Source organism: Neomonachus schauinslandi, chromosome 7 (genome assembly GCF_002201575.2).
Source record: "Neomonachus schauinslandi chromosome 7, ASM220157v2, whole genome shotgun sequence".
NCBI lineage: Eukaryota > Metazoa > Chordata > Mammalia > Carnivora > Phocidae > Neomonachus > Neomonachus schauinslandi.
The window spans coordinates 29,425,774-29,441,696 of record NC_058409.1 but is presented as its reverse complement, the minus strand read 5'-3'; the positions used below and the strand labels follow the sequence as shown (position 1 = coordinate 29,441,696).

General features: G+C 41.1%; 1 protein-coding gene across 1 annotated transcript in view; it reads right to left on the bottom strand.

The window, feature by feature from the left end:
* KDM3B (lysine demethylase 3B) overlaps positions 1 to 15,923 on the bottom strand; it is a 67,195-nt gene that overhangs the window by 5,435 nt on the left and 45,837 nt on the right. Inside the window, exons 12-20 of the mRNA XM_021701761.2 lie at positions 12,377 to 12,484; positions 10,639 to 10,766; positions 8,995 to 9,271; positions 7,799 to 8,055; positions 5,110 to 5,376; positions 4,120 to 4,291; positions 3,626 to 3,716; positions 3,357 to 3,487; positions 901 to 1,020 (exon numbers count right to left, since the gene is read on the bottom strand). Coding sequence (XP_021557436.1) covers positions 901 to 1,020; positions 3,357 to 3,487; positions 3,626 to 3,716; positions 4,120 to 4,291; positions 5,110 to 5,376; positions 7,799 to 8,055; positions 8,995 to 9,271; positions 10,639 to 10,766; positions 12,377 to 12,484 — 1,551 coding nt within the window. The remainder of the gene's footprint in view (positions 1 to 900; positions 1,021 to 3,356; positions 3,488 to 3,625; positions 3,717 to 4,119; positions 4,292 to 5,109; positions 5,377 to 7,798; positions 8,056 to 8,994; positions 9,272 to 10,638; positions 10,767 to 12,376; positions 12,485 to 15,923) is intronic.

Below are 15,923 nucleotides of genomic sequence, written 5' to 3'. Positions count from 1 at the left end.
TAATACAAACCAGAATCAAAGAATCAAAACTCATATTTGTCTAAGCTTCCTATACACAGGAAGAACAATCCTAAATCTTCCTTACTTAATAGAAACTCAGTATTTTTTGGAGGTAGCGTTTTCTTTTAAAACATATTTCCTGCTCAGACTGTGTAGCCACATCTTATGTTCAAATTGCAGGTCATTTCCTGCTGTAAGTAGACAGACTCCATACACTTTCTCAAGACCTCTTCAAACTCTAGGGTTCTATGGATTTAAAGTCATGAAACGTAAAGCTTCTCTGGCAAGTTAAGAGGGTAGGCTTCTAATGCTTGTCTATTATAATCCCTTAAAGGACAACATAATGGAAGGATCTGCAGGTGTGTAGCATTAAAAGCAAAATTGTGGCAGCAAATATACCATAATAATGACACTGATAATCCCTGAACCGTGAGACTTTGAGTTACTTATTTTTCTTTAAAATTTTCTATGTTTTCTAAAATGTCCATAATTAACACATACTAATTTTACACTGAGATGGCAGGGAGTGCAAATGCAGCAAAATATCACTTTGATGCTTCAATGCTGTGCCAGTGAGCTGGCCTTATCATCTGTCACCTCACTGGTGGTCTGGCTGATGGACCAAGTGAGCCAGTTGGCCCTTCCTTCTTCATTCCTCTTTCTGATGCTATACACTCAGTGGAAAAGGGAGCATTCCCATAAAGAGAATGACTCTGGTCAAAGATACACAAGTATCACTCCTCTCTCCTAGAACCTCCTTTCATCTAGCAACATCCACTGGGTGCCTACTACGCATCAGGTCTGGTACAAAGTTAAGAAAAAGCCACTGGCCATAAGTGAGGAGGAAGACACAGAGGCCAAGCCTCACCATCCTGAAGTAGTGGCTTCTAGAAATCATACCTTCATCATGGGCACCCTCCCCGATGGGGATCCCAACATACACCATCACGTTAACTGCATCAGACACATCTAAATGAAGGTTCGTTGTGCCAACTCTTCTATCTTCCGCAGTTATCAAGCCTGAGGGAAAAGGAGGATATGCAGGGTGAAAGGGCAATACTATGAAAAATCCACAAAGACCCTATAAGTGCAAACATACTCAAAGATGTTCTTAAATGGGTAACAGTGAGAGAGTGAAGTCTGTTTATTAAGAAATCATTCTCCTCATCTCTTTTCTACTGTTTTAAGATCGATTTCTACCTTGGCTGACACTATCATTAGATTTGGCCATTGAACCGATTCACCCCCCCCCCCAAACAATCTCTCCTTTAAAAGCACAATGGATCCGGGCATTACTGACATTCAATAGAAGCTTGGCTTTCATAGTGATTCATGGCCTTACTATGACTCCACAAAGAGCACGCAGGGTAGCATGGTACTCAGACTTCTTCACTGTTATTTTATCAAGTCTCTTAAAAACTAAGAATCAGGGGTGCCTGGGTGGCTCAGTCGTTAAGCATATGCCTTCAGCTAAGGTCATGATCCCAGGGTCCTGGGATCGAGCCCCGCATTGGGCTCCCTGCTCAGCAGGAGGCCAGCTTCTCCCTCTCCCACTCCCCCTGCTTGTGTTCCCTCTCTCGCTGTGTGTCTCTCTGTCAAATAAATAAATAAAATCTTAAAAAAAACAAAAAAAACCCCTAAGAATCATGTCTTCTTGCACAGAATATTTGAGAGGAAGCTTTCGAATTACTGGAGATACACAAGTTATAGATGTGACACAAATCAATACGACAAAAGCAAGCACATTCAAAACCATCTGGGGTGCCTGGCTGGCTCAGTTGGTAGTGCATGCGACTCTTGATCTCAGGGTTTTAAGGTTAGTCCCGTGTTGGGTGTAAAGATTACCCAAAAGTAAAAAAAAAATCTTAAAAAAAAAACAAATAGGGGCGCCTGGGTGGCTCAGACGTTAAGCGTCTGCCTTCGGCTCAGGTCATGATCCCAGGGTCCTGGGATCGAGCCCCGCATCGGGCTCCCTGCCCTGCGGGAAGCCTGCTTCCCCCTCTCCCACTCCCCCTGCTTGTGTTCCCTCTCTCACTGTGTCTCTGTCAAATAAATAAATCTTAAAAAAAAAAATAAATAAATAAAATAAAATAAAATAGGGTGCCTGGGTGGCTCAGTTGGTTAAGCGACTGCCTTCGGCTCAGGTCATGATCCTGGAGTCCCGGGATCGAGTCCCGCATCGGGCTACCTGCTCAGCAGGGAGTCTGCTTCTCCCTCTCCCCCCTCTTGTGCTCTTTCTCTCTCTCACTCTCTCTCTCAAATAAATAAAAATCTTTAAAATAAAAAAATAAAAATAAATAAATAAAATAAAATCTACAAAAACAAAAGGAAAGAAAAGAAGAGAAAAGAAAAAGGGGTGCCTGGGTGTCTTAGTCGGTTAAGTGTCTGCCTTCGGCTCGGTTCATGATCCCAGGGTACTGGGATCGAGCCCCACATTGGGCTCCCTGCTCAGTGGGGAGCCTGTTTCTCCCTCTCTTCCCCACTTGTGCTCTCTCTTGCTATCTCTGTCTTTCTCTCTCTCAAATAAATAAAATCTTAAAAATAAATAAATAAATAGAAATAAATAAATAAAGGGGCGCCTGGGTGGGGGCTCAGCTGGTTAAGCGTCTGCCTTCGGCTCCGGTCATGATCCCAGGGTCTTGGGACTGAGTGCCATGTCGGGTTCCCTGCTCAGCGGGGAGTTTGCTTCTCCCGCTCCCTCTGCCTCTGCCTCCTTCCCCCGCCAATCATGCTCTGTCTCTGTCTCTCTCAAATAAATAAAATCTTAAAACAAACCGAGGCACCTAGGTGGTACAGTCAGTTAAGTGTCCAACTCTTGGTTTCAGCTCAGGTCATAACCTCAGGGTTGTGAGATCCAGCCTGGGTTGGGTTCCATGCTCAGCACGGAGTCTGCCTGAGATTCTCTCTCCTTCCCTCTCCCTCTACACCTCCCCCTGCTTATACTCTCTCTAAAATCAATCTTCTTAAAAATAAACAAATTAATTAATTAAAACACACACAGACACACACAAAACAAAGGGTCGCCTGGATGGCTTAGTCGGTTAAGCAACAGACTCTTGATTTCGGCTCAGGTCATGATCTCAGGGTCATGAAATCAAGCCCTGCAAAGGACTCCATGCTGGGCGTGGAACCTGCTTAAGATTCTCTCTCCCTCTCCATGTGCCCTTCCCCCTCTAAAACAAAATAAAACAAAACAAACAAAACTCCAAGCCATCATGGACACTGTTAACTTCTCTAGCATCTGTCACTTTGCCCTCCATTATCTCTACAAATGACCCTGACTAAATATCTCCCTCTATAGGTGAAATGGGGAATGGTAGCATCCAAAAAGGGCAATTTGCGCTTCTGCCTCATACCGTAGGCATTATACATCTTGGGGCCCAGATCGGGCCTTACAAAGTAGCTGGGTAGCCTAGAAGCCAGATTGAGCCTGCCATCTCGTTTGGTATATTCTGGCAAGGGAAGGTTCTCCATCAGATCTTCAAACCTATAAAAGATCAGGAAAGATGACTTAGCTTGTTACAGGGGAAAAAAGCAAAGAGGCAAAGTCCCCTTTTCTATAATTACTTTGAGATGCTTCAGCAAGGCAGAAGTGTCTCAAGATGACCCACTGTAGTTCACTAACCTTGTTGGCATCATGTCCCGAAAATCTTCCCCAGGAGGCCAGTCCTTGAGTTTAAGCACCATTGGCTGCCCATCTTCTGATCTTAATCGCTCTGGAAGATAGAAAGCACTCCCATAATCTGCTAGTTTGGCTCCTGCCTGATTTTCCAGTGACCAGAAGTTTTAGGAGACTAACTTCTTATTTTCAGACTTGTAACCTGTCATAACGGACTAGGTACGCTTTGTTTTCCTCACCCACTGCTTTAGTACACGCTATATTTTTCCATCTCACAGGAATTCCAGCCCCCTTCCTCAGTGAAAGTGCTCCACACAACCCATGGGAGCATGTGTATTCTGGGAGCCATGTTATTGCCATGAGAGCTACCTGGTTGGCACCAAGACAGAACATGTGTTCCAACACCCCCCCCCCCCCAACATGCCAAGAAGATTTAATTTCAGTCCAGGGGCAGTGCTGGGTGTATAGATGCTCAGTCTGCCAGTATCAAAGCTACTTACTACATATGATCTCGAAGCCATCCCAGAAATCCCGAACTTTCACATCGGAAATTATAGCACAGTTCCTGCAGTTCACCAAGTCCACATCCTGGTCTCCAAATTCCTGGCTAAAGGCTTCTGGCTTCCAGAGTTCAGACTTGAGCTTTTTATGTACCCCTGAAACCAGCACTGGCTGTGGAAACAGAAATATCCTGATCAGAACCATTTAGGAATACTTTTAGCTCAGGGCCAAGGGACAGAAAGGAGGTTTCCTGGGGACAACCTCCTCTTCTTCATGATGATTTACTGTTCTTTCCCAGTTTCAGAATCTAAAGATTTGAACATGGCAGTTTCAGGAAATGGAAACTACTTCTACTCCATCATTATTCTTGATTCTCACCCTGGGAGGCATGCCACAAAAATCACTTCTGTTGCTCTGGCATCTACCACTATTTTGCGTTGAGAGAACAAAAAGCTGACAAATGCACCTTTGAGAATACTTCCTCGCATCTAGAATGAAAAACTATCCAGACAATTCCATAACCTCCCCCTTTCTCAAGCACCTGCTAAAGTATAAAAATTAGCAAGTGTTATCACACTATCATTCAAACTTGTGTGGCCTTGAAATGTTTACCTAGAACAGTACCACTCACTTCCACCCACCTTCGCCTTACCCCCATGTCACACTTAAGGGTTTTCCTCTAAAGGTGTCATTAACGGCAGATCACCACTTCACAGACATTTCAACCGCCCTTTTAAGAACACAGAGCTACACACTATATAGAAATATAAGAATTATATAGAAATAGAAGGAACCACGATACATGTTTAGGAAATCTTCTGATTTTTTTTTTAAACCCAAGAAAAATCGAAGTAGCAAGGCTGTCTAAGATGAACTTACTATGTCTTAATCTCCCTGGCAAAAAGTCTCCCAGACAGAAATGAAACTCTCCTGGCAGCTGTGGTGGATAAGCAGCCAGCCGGCCCAGGTAACTGCTTATTCTTACTTACCTGGCCTTGCTTCCAACACTCCCGGAAGATCTTCCAGTTGTTTTTGTTGCTGGGGTCATGAAGACACAGAAGTCTGCCATCACAGAGCCAGGAGTGAGAGGTATGGGGGTCCAGCACATTTAACCCCATCACCATCTCCTTCACTTCCTTTTGGGTATCAGTCAAGTTACAGGCCCGCTTTGCAGCATCTGAGGTTTTCTTATTTTCTACCACTGAGGCAATGATGTGGTCAAGGAAGTTGGGTAGGCTGGCCTTGTTCTTCACTCCCTGCCACACACAATTCCATCAGGTAAGTCTGACTGAGGCACCATGAGAAGAGCATTCACAAAACTGCCTCCCAGCTGTCTTCACAAGAAGGAGTTCTGATTTACCTCATTAAGTTTCATAAAAGTTACTGAAACTGCTTTTGTAACTGAAGGGCGAGGTCTATTAAGTCAAGATCTTAAATTTTCCTGTCCTCCATATTGTGCTTCACGTTTATAAAAGAAAGGTACGGAAAGATCCCCTCTGCCTCAGGAGACTGGAGACCTAAGAAATATCTTTGGCATCCAGCCTGGTATTAAGGATTTGCATGGAGACCACAGGGATCACAGAATACTGTAGCTGAGTGGAAACGATCATTGACTTTGAAGGTTACAATTTTTTTTTCTCACCAGCATGCCCAAGGGATACAATACTTCAATTAAGTAATAAAGAGACTTATCAAGGCAGTGCCTTTTTTAACCAGGGAGTATAGCCCAATAAAGGGGTAAACCAAAGTATCCAACTGGAAAGGTATAATCTGAAAGAAGTCTCCTAATCCCAATTCTTCCCCTGCTTCTCACACAAGTGAGAATCTCTCACATGTTTCAGGTGATGGGAAAGCTCAGGCTCAGAAATCAAAATGACATCTGTAATGTCAGAACTGAGAGTGCTTTTGTAAACATGATTATTCCTATGCCTGAAATATCACTAATCATTATTTGTACAGAGTATATGTAATCATGTGACTTCCTGGGAAAACTAAAAAAGGAAAAGGAGAACTGACAGAGCATGTACAAATAAAACAGAGCCAAAAGTAATTTTTTAAGTCTCGAATCCAAAAGAGAAACAAATAATCCACATCGTACAGGGCTCAACCACCCACAGATCATCGAATTTTAGCCATTAATCATAAAAAAGAATTTGATAAGCATGTTCACGTACTTGCGTGAAATGATCTCGAAGATAATACAAACTGAAAGCAGAAAAGCAAGGTGTAGAACACGTGTGTAAAAAGAGGGGGAAGAAACTCTATATGTGTGTGTGTGTGTGTATATATATATATACACACACACACACCGTAAGCCCCTGAAATGATGACTGACCTCCAGAAAGGAAAACAGGTAGCTGGGAGACGACAATGGGAAGGAGACTTCTCACTCTATCATTTAAATTTTGTATCTTGTGAATTCCTTCATTCAGTAAATGCTTAACAAACACCTACTATGTATCAAACTGTGGCACTAGTGATTCAGAAGTGAATAAAAGTAAAAAAATCCTTTAAGGAGAGGTAAGACAGAAAAGAAATCAAACATGGTGATGAATGCTACGGAAAAAACATGAAGCGCCAGGAAGACAGTTATGGAGGAGAATGGGAGTGTGATGGACTTTAAAAAGGGTGATTTAAGAAGAAGGCTTACAGGATATGACATTTCAGGAGGGAGGAGACGAAACTGATGATGAAGCAAGCCTGTGGTTACATGGGAAAGTTCGTTCCAGGTGGAAGAAAAGGACAAGTGCAAAGGCTCTGAGGAGGGAGGCTGCCTGGTCCCATTCAGAGAACAAGAAGGTGGGGGTGGCCAGAGCAGCATGCACAAGGAGAGTGGTAGCTGAAGCCAGGGAAGAGCGGGGAAGACGCACGGATAGGGCTGGAGCCTTCAGGTCCACTGAAAGGACTCTGTTTACACTATGAGAGAAATAGGAAGCCCTCGAAGGACTTTAGGCAGAGCTGCCATAAATCATGGCAATGAGATCACTTATATTTTAAAAGACTCACTCTAGCTGCTGTGCTGACAACAGACTACAGAGTGCAGAAGGGAAGAAATAAAGGGGAACTATAAGGAGTTTACTACAAACACGCAGGAAAAGGGAGGATGTTGGCTCAGACCAGATGGGAAGTGGTGGAGCTGATGAGAAATGGGTGGACTCTGAATCCATTTTAAAGATCAAACTGAGGATGTGCTGGCAGATTAGATATGACATGTGAGAGACGACTCCAAGATTTCTGGCCAAGCAATGGGAAAAATGCAGATGCCCATGACCAAGAGAGGAAACTAAAGGAGAAGCAGGCTTATGGGCAGAAGAGGCAGGAATGTGGTCTTACACGCGTTAGGTTTGAGGTGTCTATTAGATATCCAAGAGAAGGGGGCATGGATGTACCGCCTAGGTTAAAAAAAAAAAAATTAATGCCCATTATTGTCAAGAAAATAGTGATTTCTGCTGACTGAAAATTACAATGTCTCAATTTCTACTGACTTCTTAACACGGCACAAAAAGTTCACGATTTAAAAGGATCCCAAACATTCCCCAAACTCAATGTAAAGAAAGATCTTGTCAGCTGGACAGACAATGTACAGAATACAAGTTACCCATATACACTCTAACCCACTTATCAGATCTCTGATGGCTCTTCACTGGAAAAGGCTAGAGTTGTAGAAAGGACACTTACTGCTGAGGATGTAGAGAAGACCGGGGGGAAGGGTATGCCTGTGTCCAAGGGGGTCTGAGGAAGCTTTCCGGGCCCGGAGTGAAGGAGGTCTCGAAGGCTAGAGCCTTCGGTTTTGTTGTTGGAGGCAGTGGGACCCAGTAACAGACTGTTAAAAAGCTTTGGAGTCAACGGAGAGACCTTTGCAGTGGAGTTGAACGAGTCCAGCCCAAAGGGTGAATGAGACTCTTTACTGAGCACCGACCTCAGGGACCCTGCTTCTGTAAGGACATAACCGAGAATAGCATTAGGCATGATAAGGAACATCCAGCGGGCAAGTGACTCCTAAATATTAGCCAAGTGGTAAGGAGGAGAGACTTTCCCCTCCCTGCCCCGCAAGCTACATATGGTTTGTCTGGGTCAAGCCTGACCAGGTAGGACTATAGTAGGATCATGGCCAAGGAGAAGCTCTCCTACTTCTTCTTTCCTTTCCCAGATCTGGATTTCAAACTTCCTCTTGTTCCCATCCATCTTTCATCTCCCTCGTTTGCTAAGACAGTGTTTCTGCAATGGGGTCTCCAGAACACTTGTACTGGAATCACCTAGAGTGATCACTAGAAATGGAGATTCTTGATCGTACTCTTAAGAGATTGTCATTTAGGGCGCCTGGGTGGCTCAGCTGGTTAAGCGACTGCTTTCAGCTCAGGTCATGATCGTGGAGTCCCTGGATCGAGTCCCGCATCGGGCTCCCTGCTCGGCAGGGAGCCTGCTTCTCCCTCTGACCCTCCCCCCTCTCATGTGCTCTCTCTCTCTCATTCTCTCTGTCTCAAATAAATAAATAAAATCTTAAAAAAAAAAAAGAGATTGTCATTTAATAGTTCTGGTGGGGCACAGGAATCTGCATTTTTAACAATTCCCCAGGTGACTCTTTGTGCCTACTGAAAATCAACCCTGGCTGCATAGCAGAACCACCTGGAAGCTTATTAAAAATCTATTGATTCTGACTAAAGAGGTCTGGGGGTAGAGCCCAGGCATGTGCCTTTTAAAAAAGCTCCACTTCTAGAAAGAAAATGAAAGAGATTCCCTCATTTCATGTGATTAGCAAGAGAAAGCAAGCACCATGTTTCATAAATGTGGATGGTAATGTGTGAGTTTGAAGAATCCCGGAGTAACTTGAGTGTTCCACCCACAGACAGGGCAGAGGCTTATGTTTATCTCACCTTTTGTTTCCTCTTTAGCCTTCTGAGTTGCTAAGTCTGCCAACCAGTGCAGGGCCGAAGAGGGGGGAGCTGTGTCAGGGCAAGGGGGCCTGATGGCTTTTAGCTCACTATTGCTATTTGAAGTTGAACTCTCTGCTTTCAGAGCCTCATCAGATCTGACGTCAGTGCTGTCGGCTCTCGGAACATGGTCGGTCTCTGATGTTACTGCTGCAGGTCCTCCTCCGCCTGAGAAGGTGCTTTCACTTCCAGAAGAGGCACTAGGGTTTATGCTAGGAAGCTAAGCACAGAAGGCCAACATGGTTAGAGTGCTATCCTTGCATAGGAAAAAAAAAAACACATAGTAAGGGCTGCTGACACTGAAAAAGTCTAGGAAAACAACAGAAACTGTCCCATAAACTGCTATTTCATTCACTCATTCATTCATTCATTCATTCACCATATATTTAAGGAGTCCTACAATGTGACAGAAACTATGCTTGGTTCTGTGGAAAGAATAGTGCACATAACAATAAATAATATATTTTAAAATGTTATTAAACTATATTTATGTAGCATGCCTGAGGCTCAATTTCTGCAATGGCAAACAGGTGATTAGAACGTGACCTCATAAAGCTGTTCTGAAAAAAAAAAAAAAAAAAAGCTTTTTTGAGGATTAAATGAGATAGTATATGCCAAGAGCTCGGTATAGTGTTTGGCACACATAAATTCTCCATAAATGTTTATTGTTCTATTACTGAATTTTCCAGATGATATGCTCTAATATGCCGAGTCTACTGAAAATATATCTTGAGATTCATCAGCCTTAATTCCCGTGCCTCCTACTGACCATATGTTAGTTGTGTTCTTGGAAAGCCCTCCAAATATAAGCAGGTAGGGGTGTGTGTGTGTGCGTGTGCATGTGTTTTTATTTTTATTTTTTTTAAAGATTTTATTTATTTATTTGAGAGAGAGAATGAGAGAGAGAGAGCACACGAGAGGGGGGAGGTCAGAGGGAGAAGCAGACCCCCTGCTAAGCAAGGAGCCCGATATGGGACTCAATCCTGGGACTCCAGGATCATGACCTGAGCCAAAGGCAGTCGCTTAACCAACTGAGCCACCCAGGCGCCCTGCATGTGTGTTTTTAAAACAGCCTCTTGTTCAAAACAGTTACCATCGAACCGGAATGACCTCCACCTCTGACAGAGCAATGAGCAAACCACTGCCTCTCTGGAGGCCTGGCATTGTTTTCAGGGTAGAATGATCCCAGCTCAGCAGGCCAATCTTCATATTTCTGTCCTCAGTAACTAACATGACAAGGACAGGGACCATGCACACAGATAGGACTGCCTTCCTAGTAACATTTTCTATACTTCTCACCTACACAAGGACCCTGAAGTATAAATCTTGACAAGATGCAGAGAATTTCTTTGTGCTATTTATCAACCCAGCCTGAACTGGTTTTAAAGATGAAGAGAAACTCATACCAGGCAGAGGGAATTCAAATCCCTTGAGTAGCTTTTTTGGGGCTCCCTCTAGAAACACTTCTCCATCCCCTAATTCCTCAGGTATCCTACAGTAACCTAGGACAACACAGGTGAAAATGGGGCATTTCCTGGTACTAAGAAGCGAAATTTCTCTCACTTATACCCACACATACCACTTTACCTGTGACATCCCATTGGTGACAGCAGGTCTCAATACAGATTTGTTCTGCCGACTAATACAAGGGCAGTTTGCTTTTATTCCCCACTTGCCCCGGGCAGCATGTACCATGTCTCCAATATTGTAAAGAGCTGGAAGAAAGCAACAACAAAAGCCTCAGAACGTTTCATGTATTGTGCTAAGGATCTCATTTACATTATCTTCCTCAACCCTTACCACATTTCAATGAGGTAGTAGCTTTTACCCTCAATTTTTTTTTGAAAAATATTTTTTTTAATTAAAAAAAAAAATTTTTTTTTTTTTTACGATTTTATTTATTTGACAGAGAGAGCGCACAAGCAGGGGGAGTGGGAGAAGCAGGCTCCCTGCTGAGCAGAGGCTTGATCCCAGGACCCTGGCATCATGAGCTGAGCTGAAGGTAGACACTTAACCGACTGAGCCACCTGGGCGCTCCTAAATTTATTTTTTAAGTAGGCTCCACACCCAGACCTCAAGACCCTGAGATTAAGAGTCACATGTTTTACTGACTAAACCAGCCAGGCACCCCTAAAGATTGTATTTTTTAAGTAATCTCTACACCTAATATAGGGCTCAAACTCACAACCCCAAGATCAAGAGTCGCACACTGCACCGACTGAGCCAGCCAGGCGCCCCATACTCTCAATTTTTGATGATGAAACTGATACTCAGAGAAGTTTACGTCATTTGCTCAAGCACACATAGTTGGTAAATGGGAATACTAATAGTTTAACTGAGGTATACCTAGCTCTGAAGTTCTGTGCACTCTTAACTACTAAGCTACACTCCCTCTTCTAGTAAACATTAACAAGGTGACCTGCAGGAGAAACTCTAGGGTTAGATTCCTCAATGTTCGAGAGCATGTAAACATTTTGAATTGTATACTTGAGATTTATATGCTTTAAGTTATACCTAACTTAAACGTGGGGAAAAAACCAGACCAATGTAAACTTAATGTGAACATTTACAATCAATGCTTAGATCAGTAGGGAGCAGGCATCCTATCAGTGCACTGAGGGAACCCTTCTGCTTGGAAGCCCTGGGGTATAAGGATCCAAAGAGTGCTCCTGCCACAGCAGAGGAGAATACAGATAGTAGATTGACCATCTTCAATGTGTATGTGTTATCGGAAGTGTGGAAGCTGGAAACAGACTTATGGAGGAATCAGTGAAGTAAGCTAGGACTGTGACATAAACATGACCATTCATTTCTACTGTTAAGCTGCCTTCTTCATGGATTCAAGAGGTCTGAGTAGCTTCAGCTGGATTTTTACAAACCTAAAATCAAAAGTCTTTCTGGAAACATGTGGGACTTTCTCTATTCTGATCCTGCCAACCACAGGAATGTAAAATGTTATGTAGAAAAGCAACCAACTTCTCTAACCAGAAAGATGAGGCAAAGTGTGTGCACTGGCTGCATAAAATCTAACCAATATCTAATGATTCAAACTGTCAGAAAAATCTGGGGAGGCGTAACAAAAATCAGGCCAAGATTAACCATTTCACCAGATTTTATGGTGTGTGAATTATAACTCAATTAAATTAAAAACACTTTTCTCCCCACCAAAATTTATTTTTAATATTTAAAAAAATGTTTATTTAAGTAATCTCTACACTCAATGTAGGGCTCAAACTCACAACCCCGAAATCAAGAGCCACCATTCCTCCAACTGAGCCAGCCGGGAGCCCCTCTTTCACCAAATTTAAAAAAGAACTCCCTTAACCTGTGCCAGGGATGATCTGTGTGGGCATGAGATTCTCTGGTTCATGGGACTGTCCCTTTGCACACTTCAACCAGGAGAAAACCTCTTCATCACCCATCTCTTCTGTCTCTGAAACAGAAATGAAATGACTTCATTTATTTTGCGAGGGTCACAAGATGTATCCTCCTTAGTGAGTCAGAGTTTCAGATCCTAAAGGCCAATTTTCTCATGGGCCAGAGAAGATAACATCTAACTTTTAAAAAATCTGGTTCATTGTTTTATTGTTATCTATTGTATACACATACAAAAAATTTAACAATTTAAAGTGTGCACTTCAATGAATTTTGACAAATGTATACAATTGTATAAACACTACCACCATCATGATATAGAACATTTCCATCTCTCTTCCTGTTGTTCGTTCCCTCAAGTCCTTTGCTTGTGGTCAAAAGCCTTTTCTTAACCTCTGGCCACCACTGATCAACTTTCTAATACTAACGTTTTGCTTTTTCTAGAATTTCATATAACTGGAAGCATACAGTATATAGTCATTTGTGTTGGGTTTCTTTCAGATAGCATGATTTGAGATTTATACATATTGTTCATGTATCAGTAATTCATTCCTTTTTATGGCTGAGTACTTTTCCATGGTATGGATATACTTTAAAAAAACAACAAAAACCCCTCATTCAACAGCTGGTGAACAGTTGGATTGTTTCCAATTTTGGGCTATTATGAATAAAGTTGCTATAAACATCCAAGGACAATCTTTTATGTGGACACGCTTTCATTTCTCTCATAAATACCTAGAAGGGGGATGCTGGGTCACATGGTACGTTTATGTTTAAATTTGTAAGAAATGGCCATACCAGGTTTTCCAAAGTGATGGTACCAATTTGCATTCCTACCAGCAATTTTAAGAGTTCTAGTTCCTCCACATCCTTGGCAACACTTGGTACCGTCAGTTTCTAAAATTCTAGCCTTCCAAGTGGATATTAGGGATTTTTCATTATGGTTTTAATTTTCCATTGATCTATCTTCTTTGATAAAGTATCTGTTCAAATCTTTTGCTCACTTAAAAACTGGGTTGTCTTCTTACTGAGGTATAAGAGGTCTTTACGGTGGATTCAAGTCCTTTAACAAATATGGGAGGCTTGCCTTTTGACTGTTTTTGAAGAGCAAAAACTTTCAAATTTGATAGTATTTTTTCTTTTGCTTTTTGTGTCCTATCTAAAAAATACTTATCCAACCCAAGGACACAAAGATCTTTTATTTTTTCCTTTTAGAGGTTTTTATAGTTTTAGCTTTTATGTTTAGGCCTATGATTTACTTAAGAGTTAACTTTTAATATATGGAGTGAGTAAAAATTAAGTTTGAGTATGAATACACAATTATTCCAGTACCATTTGTTGAAAGAACTATCTTTTCCCCACTGAATTACTGTGGCACCTTTGTCAACTAATCAATTGATTATATACATGTGTATTATCTCTGTTCTATTGTATTACCACAGTGCCTTGATTCCTGTAGCTTTATAATAACTCTTAAAATGAAGTAGTTCAAATCCTCCAACTGCCTTTTCAAAATTGTTTTGATTATTCTAGTCCTTTGAATTTCATATAAATTTTAGAACCAGCTTGTCAATTTCTACAAAAAGGTCTACTGGGATTTTGATTTGAATTACATGTAATAGATTAATTTGGAATAAGTAACATCTTAGTACACAATCTTCTTTCCATGAATATGGCACATCTCTGCTTTTATTTAGTCTTTTTTCATTTTTCTCAGCAATATGTTGCAGTTCTCAGTGTATGTGTTTTTTGCATTTTGACTAAATTTATCCCTACACAATTCATGTTTTTTTGATGCTACCATAAATAATACTGATGTAAAAATTCAAATTACTCATTGACACCATACAGAAATAGAATTGATTTTTGTTGTGTTGAGTTTGTCCTGCAATCTTGCTAAACTCATATTTTAGTTCTTAGAGTTTTTTTGTAGATTTCTTGGAGTTTTTTTTTTTTTTTTTTTCAAGTTTCTCCCAGCCAAATAATCTCTACATCTGGGGTGCCTGGCTGGCTCGGTCGGTAACACAAACGACTTTTGTGAATTAATTGGGTTGTGAGTGTAAGCCCCACAGCGGGTGTAGAGATTACCTAAAAATAAAATATTTAAAAAAAAAAAAAAAAGACTACAAAGTTAAAAAAAGAACAAATCTCTACACCCAACATGGGGCATGAACCCATGACCCCGAGATCAAGAGTAACACCCTCTTCTGACTGGGCCAGCCAGGCACTCTACTTGGTATTTTCTATATAGATGATCATGTCACTAGGAAATAAACATTTTACTTTGTTCCAGTCTATATGCCTTTATATATATGCCTTTGGCATATAGGGGAGGAGGAGGGGTATGCTTTTATTTCTTCATGTGGACTAGTAACTTCAGCTCAGTGCTGAATAGAAGTTATGAAAAGTAGTATGCTTTGCTCCTGATCTCAGGGAGAAAAATTCAGTCTTTTGCATTATGTAAAATGTTCCTACCTATATCTATCTAGGTTCAGTGTTTTTCAACCTTTATTTCTTTATCACTCCCTCAAAGACCTTTTTAGACATTTTTTTTTTTTTGTAATTATGCTACCCACCCCAAGAAAACTGAATACAAGATACACTGTGTATCTGTTTATTTGTCCCATTTTTTGCTACATTTTCCTCCGTCTTTTGAATTAACTGCTTTTATGATTTGATTTTGTCTCTACTTCTGGCTTATTTAGCTATATATACCTCTTAGTTATTGTTTGCTCTAGGGTTTATAGTATCTCTAACTTAGCACAGTCTATCTTCAAATATCATACCACTCTTCACACACAGTGTGAGACCCTTATGAAACTATTCCTCCATTTCCCTCCCTTTCTTTTGTGCTGTTACTATGTATTTTAATTTTACATATATAATCAACCCCACATTACATTGCTACTTTTCCTTTTAACAGCTATCTTTTAAAAAGATTAAGAAAGTCTTTTATATGTACTCACATATTTATCACATAGGAAGTTTTTCATTCCTTTGTGTAAATCCGAATTCCCTTACTGTATCAATTGTTTTCCCTGAATAAAACTACCTTTGAGTGTGAATCTGCTGGGGATGATCTCTATCAGCTTTTCTTGGTCTGAAAAACTATTTCACTCTCATTTTTGAAAGATATTTTCAGTAGGTATGAATTTCAGGTTAAAAGGTTTGTTTTTAGGACTTGCAGATGTTCCATTGTCTTCGGGTAAACAGGGTTTCTGACAAGTTGGCTGTCATTCTTATCTTTGTTACTTTGTATATAATATGTTGTATTTTTTTTCCTTCCTGTGATTTTCAGATTTTCTCTTTATCACTGCTTTTAAGTTAGGTGGGTTATGATGTGCTTTGGGTGGTTTTCTTAATGCTTCTTCTGTTTGAGATTGTTGGATTTGTGGTTTTATAGCTTTTTCATCAAATTTGGAAAATTTATGGCTCTATTTGTTTAGGTATTTTTTGTATCTGCCTTCCCACTGTTTCTCTTTCTGGAACTCCCAACA